Source organism: Triticum aestivum, chromosome 4A (assembly GCF_018294505.1).
Source record: "Triticum aestivum cultivar Chinese Spring chromosome 4A, IWGSC CS RefSeq v2.1, whole genome shotgun sequence".
In the NCBI taxonomy this organism is placed as follows: domain Eukaryota; kingdom Viridiplantae; phylum Streptophyta; class Magnoliopsida; order Poales; family Poaceae; genus Triticum; species Triticum aestivum.
Window position 1 is genome coordinate 490,764,532 of NC_057803.1, and position 7,268 is coordinate 490,771,799.

A 7,268-nucleotide genomic window follows, 5' to 3' on the forward strand; every position below is an offset into this window, starting at 1 on the left:
CGACTACGTGGCCACTTGGCGCCGCCTCTGTTACCGCCGCTCTCTGCTCCACGGCCTCTGCTCCCTCTCCTCCCAGCCGCCTGCCCGCCGGCGACACCTTGCTTGCGGCTTCAGGAGCGCCGAAGCAGTTCATGCCCAGCACCATATTTGATATTTCCCTCGCTTTTTTAGTTTCTCGCTCGATCTCTGCGTTGGCTCAGCTTGTGTTGCTGTGATGCTCTTGTGGTGGCTGCATTTATAGGGAGGAGGAGATCAGGAGAAGGCATGGCGCGTGTTGCCCCGGGACCAAGGCTGGGAAGCTTCGTGTGGTCCTTGATGCGTGGAGATTAAGCACATGTCAGTCAGTTGAGTACTTGGCTGACTTGGTTCGCTGCCGCCTTGGTTGCCAAGGTTCCTCCTGCGGACTTACCCCAACTCCACAGCGCGACCCTATCCTGTCCGGTCCCGTTCGTTTGAGGTAAAATGAACAAAGGAGAGTTCAGCGCGCGGGAGCAAACAGACTTTTGTTCGTTTTGTGTCCGCTTTCAATCCATCCGCGGCTCAAGTTTGCGTCGCTTTTGGGGTGAAACAGACACCACGCGGACGCGCGGGTCGTCTGCGCGTGTCCTCCCCTGGCCCGCCCATCGGTGGCACAGGGTGGGTCTTTTTCTATCCGGCCTCTCCCTCCCTCCGGCCGCATCCCCAACACTCTTCCCCACTCTTCCTCTCGCTGCCGCCGTCGCCGCCGCTGTCATTGCAGCCGTGCAGTTCGGACACGAGCTCGTCCAGCCTCTTCCCCTAGGCGCCGCCGAGCTACCCAACCACGGCCACCTGGTGTGCGCTCCCGCCGGCCGGATTTGGGGCGGATCCGGTCGGTCTTGTGCTTGGCCGGCTGTGGGAGGCCGGGCCGCTCCATGGACTGGCCGGGCACCTCGCCGGAAGGCCCTGGCAGGGCCGCAAGGCCACATGCAAGCAGTGGCTCCTCCTCTAGCCGCTCGGATCTGCATCGTCGGTGGTCCGCCGACAGATACACGAATGATGGTCGGCCGGGCTCGGTGCTTGCCCAAAAGCTCGCCGGCGCACTGTTGCCACTCATTAAGTGCGACCACTGCCCAAGGATGGTCGTGCGCCGCGTGTCTACAACGCCGGAACATCCCGGATGGGTGTTCATCAAGTGCTTAAACGACGGGGTATGCGCTTTTTTTAGCTTCGGTCTGTGCTCTAGATTTGATTAGTTGTGCTAACTTTAAATTTTGTTGTGTAGAATGAATGCAAGTTTTGGTATTGGGAAGAAGAGTACATCGATATATTGATAGAGCGAAATTTAGTACATGTTCATGCACTTTTAGCTAGCATAAAGGCTGTAAAATGAGACAAGTGCACTTGTTGCTAGATTAGAGACTAGACACGAGACTAGATGTGAGGAAGTAACATCTACATCTGGCTTGAAGAAGAAAGGAGGACGCCAGATCGAGCCTCCTCCACAGATCAACGATGAGTGCATCAAGAAGGCCCTAACCCAACTTAAGGGGGCAATTATGAAAGTTGGCTATCTTCTAAAATGTATTCTTGTTGTTTTTATTTTCTTTGGGCTTGTTTTACTAGTCAAAATATGATGATGTATTGTTATGTATCAAAAATGAATGATAAAAGTTAATGACTTGCAAAGAAAAATACACGGACGGGATACGGCTGGATGCGTCCGCACGCTGGACGCACGGCCACCACATTTCAGGACACGCCCGAACACGACCCCAAATTCCTATCCAAATGGACAAAATCCGAACAAAACGGATATCCGTTTGGGGTCGTGCGGTGGAGTTGGCCTTACCTGACGGATGCCGTCGCTGTCTGGTCAAACTAACGGGGCTGATTTGACGACTTGGTCACTGCGTCAACATCGGCCGGTGGTGGTTCACTGACGTAGTAGTATCATCACGAGCATGGTTTGCCTTTTGACCAGTGTGCCACGGGCCAGAGTTTTGCTGGCACGGGTCGACCAACTACGGTCCTCCTGTTTTCTCGAAAAAAGATAAGAACTGGCATAATAACCGTTTGCAAACAGTACTCATATGTTGGGTTTTACACATTTTCCCCCTTGCATCATGGCAGAGACAACCAACAAATTCCGCAAGCTGTTGAGAGCAACAGCCAACATAATCATCCAGAGCAGAGCAAAATACTCCACCACTTGATCCTGAATTATTAACAGATTCAGGAAGCAGAAGAAAGTAGACTACATTGCCTGAACTTTCGAACCAAGTTGTACCATCAGTTCAAATTAGCATAAGCACGTCCCAGCAGAGTCAGCCAAGCAGAGCAGTAAAGGAAAAACTGAAAAGTAAAGCAACGGGACATTGAAACATCAGTAGGCTAAGAACAGACTCATTCAACTGAAACTCATGGCCATAGTAGTAGCAGCAGCAGCATATATTGCTGCCAAAAGAGAGCTCGTTCGTAGTACAGCCACTTGTCCGGTACGTAATTACAGATATACTTGAACTAACACTCCGCTACTTTGCCAAGGAAGGCGAAACCACAGACGATGATCTGGTTCAGAAACCGCACCCCAGCGCTTATTACATCGGAGCGATCGGAAGCGCGTTAGGCGGCCTAGTTCTCCATGCGGATGATGCAGCGGATGCCCTCGCCCTTCGCCATGAGGTCGAACGCCTTGTTGATCTCCGAGAACGGCACGCTGTGTGTGATGAACTTCTCCACCTCCAGCTCCTGACCACAATCGCAAGTTGTTCGAGCATGAGGTTCAAGTTTTCAAGGACTAGATAAAAGTGTCCAGCATTCAACATATCTCAACAAGGTGCAAAGCATAGACCAAGCTGCAGCAATTAGCGATTCCTGTTTACCTTTCTCATGTACATCTCCACGACATTGGGCAGGTCAGTGCGCGGCTTGAAGTTTCCGAAGAAGGTGCCCTTGAGAGTCCTCTCGTTCAGGAAGTTCATCGGGTGGGTCTTGAATTCGGCGTCCTTGTGCGGCACACCCACCAGCACAGCAACACCCCAGCCCTGTATATAGATCACAGAATTCAAGTTTTCATCTAGAGAAAAGAGGCAATGCAAAATGATCATGCTTGAGTGGATGATTAATGTCTTAGCAAGTCATACATCATGAACACATTCAAATGCTTGTATCATAGCATTGACGTTGCCCGTGCACTCAACACTGCGGTCAACTCCACCATTTGTCATCTCAGCGAGCACCTAAGGCATCATCAATAAGTTGTATGTTATGATCACTAAGCACAATGAATAACCATTTTGCCTTACAAGAAGAAACAAACCTGTTGAACTGGCTTGGTGTGATCTTTCGGGTTCACAAATTCCGTGCAGCCAAATTTTCTAGCTGAACATGGACAAGATATAAAACATCAGAATCTTCGCAAAGCAACAGATTAAACTCATGAATAGTAAAATCAGAAGTATTTACCTTCTTCAAATCTGCTGGCGTTCAAGTCAACACCAATGATCCTTGATGCACCTGCAATCCTTGCACCTTCTGCAGCCTGAATCATACAAACATGAAGGGGTAAATAGATGCAAGTCAGGCGCACATGCCAATTGCAATTGCAGAACAATCAAGAGATGAATTAGGGCACTTACAGCAAGGCCAACAGCTCCTAGCCCAAATATCGCCACTGTCGAACCCTTTGGTGGTTTTGCAACATTAATGGATGCGCCAAGACCTACAAAAAGAATGGCAACTCAGCATCTCAAGATAAGATGAAGCCATAACAAGCATACCACAGCAACAGAAGTCAACTTATCAACTTACCAGTGGAAATACCACAGCTAAGAACGCAGACTTTGTCAAGGGGAGCCTCAGGGTTGATCTTGGCAACACAACCAACATGCATGACAGTATACTCACTGAAGGTGGAAGTCCCTACGAAATGGTAAATCGGCTTCCCGTCAATAGAGAAGCGTGACTTGCCATCCCCGATCATGACACCTCTGTCGGTGTTGATCCTGAGCAGATCACACATGTTGCTCTCTGCAGACTTGCAATGTGGGCATTCCTTACACTCCCCAGTGAACACAGGGAGGACATGGTCACCAGGGGCAAGCTCAGTCACACCCTCTCCAACACTCTCCACTATGCTGTGAACATAAATAAGTTCAGGGGACGTGCAACACATAAATTTGTTCAGAGAAATGTATACAGAAGGACTTCATGTCCGAGCACCTCATCAGATAAATAAAGAGATGGATATAGCAAGTCAACCAAAGCAACATGGAACAAACTCCAGTGACATGCACGGTGACATGCGGCCCAAATTCAAATTTAAACATTACGAAAAAATATGAAAAAAATCATGCATGTTCACAGCACATACTAAGATAACCCCTAAAAATTTCAGATCAAAATTCGAAACATACATCGAGAAACAAAAAAGAGAAACTCAGATGACAGATTTCTCTTTTTCGTTTCTCAATGTATGTTTCGAATTTTGATCTGAAATTTTTAGGGGTTATCTTAATATGTGCTGTGAACATGCATGATTTTTTTCAAATTTTTTCGCAATGTTTAAATTTGAATTTGGGCTGCATGTCACCGTGCATGTCACCTGATCCCAGTCCCTCCTGATGTATCTTCAGATGACAAATAAGTTCAGGGGGCATGCAACACATAAATTTGTCCAGAATCTATATAAATGGACTTCATGCCCGAGCACCTCAGATAAATAAAGACATGTTTATAGCAAGTCAACTAAAGCAACATGGAACAATTTCTGATGTATCTTCACATGAGAAATAAGTTTACGGGACGTGCAGCAGATAAATTTGACCAGAATATCTATATAGAAGGACTTCATGTGGGAGCACCTCAGATAAATAAAGAGATGGATATAGCAAGTCAACTAAAGCAACATGGAACAATCTTCTGATGTATCTTCACTTGAGAAAGACATGTCAATCGAAAGTCCTAGTACCAATTTATGATATTGACCTCTGGTGTTCCATATTTGCTCTACCAAGATCCAACGACAGTGACGCCATTACAAAACAGACAACAACAATTATTCCGCAACGGTCTACACAGGCAACACACAGTTCTTATGATTACTTCACATGTTTTCAGTTCTGTGATGGACCTATCCTTTCTCAACAAACAATTAGCACAACTTAAATCAAAAGAGGGGGTTTCCCTCCGATTTCATTAACGAAATCACCAAAGCAAAAGCATCCAGCAAGTCCTAAACGTCACCTTAACTCAACCTACCACTGCTAAACAGGTGCAAGAAATTCAGAAAATAGAAACGAGACTCCACACCGACGGGAACTAGTAACAGCAAACAAAACATAGACGCTGAAGGAAGACCAAACAAAACATAGACAGCAGAGAGACATGACATAGACGCTGAACTGAAGGAAGACCAAACAAAACATAAGATCGCAGGCGCATGGTAAACATGTATAGACAGACAGGGTAATGATTCATCAAGGAAGGTACAGTAATTGAGACTTGAGAAGCATACCCTCCAGCTTCATGACCGAAGATCCGAGGGAACATGGGAGTCTGCCCCTAAGCATCGGAAGCCACGGAGGCGCAAGTCAGCCACAAAACTGAAGGGGAACATAATTTATTGACCGGAAGCGAGCATGACGGCGGTGGCGCATGCGTACCTTGGCCTCCCAGAAGTAGACGTCGGTGTGGCAGAGGGAGGTGAAGAGGATCTTGACGCGCACCTCCATGGCCTGCGGCGGCGCCACCTCCACCTCCTCCATGGACAGCGGCTTCCCCGCCTCCCACGCCACCGCGGCTGCAACCGCGGACGGATCCAAGGAAAGGGCGTCGTCAGAATGCAGTCACGGACGATGATACCACAAGGGGAAGGAAATAAAATCCTCACCCAAAATCACGCAAAAAACCTAGCTAACCCCTCACGAAATTCGTCCCGGGAAGAACGCAGGAAGAAATAAGCAGGACAGTAAGCAAGGAATCGAAAACACAAGCAAGCGCCTTAGAGTGAGGCCCGGGAAATGCCGGGAGGGAGGAGAGGAGAGGGGAGGACAAGGCGCGGACCTTTGCACTTGATCACCTTCCCGGCGGTCGCCATCTCGCTCGCTCGCCTGGGGAATTCTCTGAGCGGAACCGGAATCGAAATCGAGAACTGATCTCTCACTTCACAGGATCAACAAATCCGTGGGGAACCGAGTGTGGGGAGGCCGGGGGTATATATGGGGCCGGGCTGGGAGGGAGGGTGCGGTTTCGCCACGTCTGGCTGGCTGGCTACCTGCTCTGTTCTGTTCTTCTTGGGGAGCAAACCAGGGGCGGGCGGCGTGGCGCCGAAACCGGGGCTCCCGCTTCCACCTGGAAGCTATAATGCGGCCGCGGTTTGTCTCGCTCCCTCCCTCCCTCCTCGGCGCGGGGCGTCGGGGCCCATGGCGTGGGGTCGTGGGCGCCGGGCAGTCGCGTTGCACGCATTGACGCGTGGACTCGCACAGCTGTGTGTTGACAGTGTGCGGGAAAATGGTTTCGGGAATTCCAGAGGCCGCGCGCATGTGCAAAGAAGAGATGAGCGAACCTTTGATCGCTCTTGCCCGGGAAAGTTCTCTCGCGATTTCTTTGATTTGCGGATTTTTGTAACGCAATGATAGGGCTCCTTTGATTCAAGGATATCTTTAAGATTTTTGAAGGATTAAAATCCTTAAGAATTTTTCCTATATCGGTCCTTTAATTCATATGATTGGATCCTATAGGAATTTATCCTATGGAATCTTTTGTACTATATTTTATAGGAAATCTAACATTCACTTCAACCTTTTTTTACATTTTCTTTGTTTTTCATGTGGCATCAAACACTCTTTGTTAATCCTATAGGATTCAAGTTGACATGCCACTGCAATCCTATACTTTTCATATGCCTACATTTTCAAAATCCTGTGAATCAAAGAGGCCCTAAGAAGGAAAAAGAAACAGAGGGGTTGTAGTGACACGTCGTGTTCAATGGTAGCATACGGTTAAGATTAGTAAACTACATAAAGTTGGGGCAATGATTGATGTCAAAGAAAAATAAAGAAATTTGAGTGGATGGATTCCTTTTTTCTTCAAAATAGTCTAGGGATACATCCTCAAAAATTCCGATGAAGTCTTTTTGAATCAAGAGCCCAAACCACTTTCCAAATACCCTTCTACTCTTATCGAAAACAGTATGGTCCTAAAGGGGGAGTATCTCGCAGCTCTTCTGGAATTTTAACCATGTAGAATGACCTGTCCTAGTTAATTCGCAGTGTTTCAAGCACACAAGAATAGAAAAAGTAAGCATT

The 7,268-nt window shown here is 47.9% G+C and overlaps 1 protein-coding gene across 1 annotated transcript; it reads right to left on the reverse strand.

Moving 5' to 3' along the window:
• Positions 1–2,348: 2,348 nt before the first annotated feature.
• On the reverse strand, positions 2,349–6,290 carry LOC123086539 (alcohol dehydrogenase 1). The gene is made up of 10 exons (XM_044508297.1): positions 6,025–6,290; positions 5,625–5,761; positions 5,477–5,523; positions 3,772–4,097; positions 3,600–3,682; positions 3,427–3,502; positions 3,281–3,342; positions 3,105–3,200; positions 2,844–3,005; positions 2,349–2,709 (listed from the first exon to the last, which is right to left on the reverse strand). The coding sequence occupies exons 1-10, from the start codon at positions 6,056–6,058 to the stop codon at positions 2,593–2,595; spliced, it is 1,140 nt and encodes a 379-aa protein (XP_044364232.1). The 5' UTR covers positions 6,059–6,290; the 3' UTR covers positions 2,349–2,592.
• Positions 6,291–7,268: the final 978 nt, after the last annotated feature.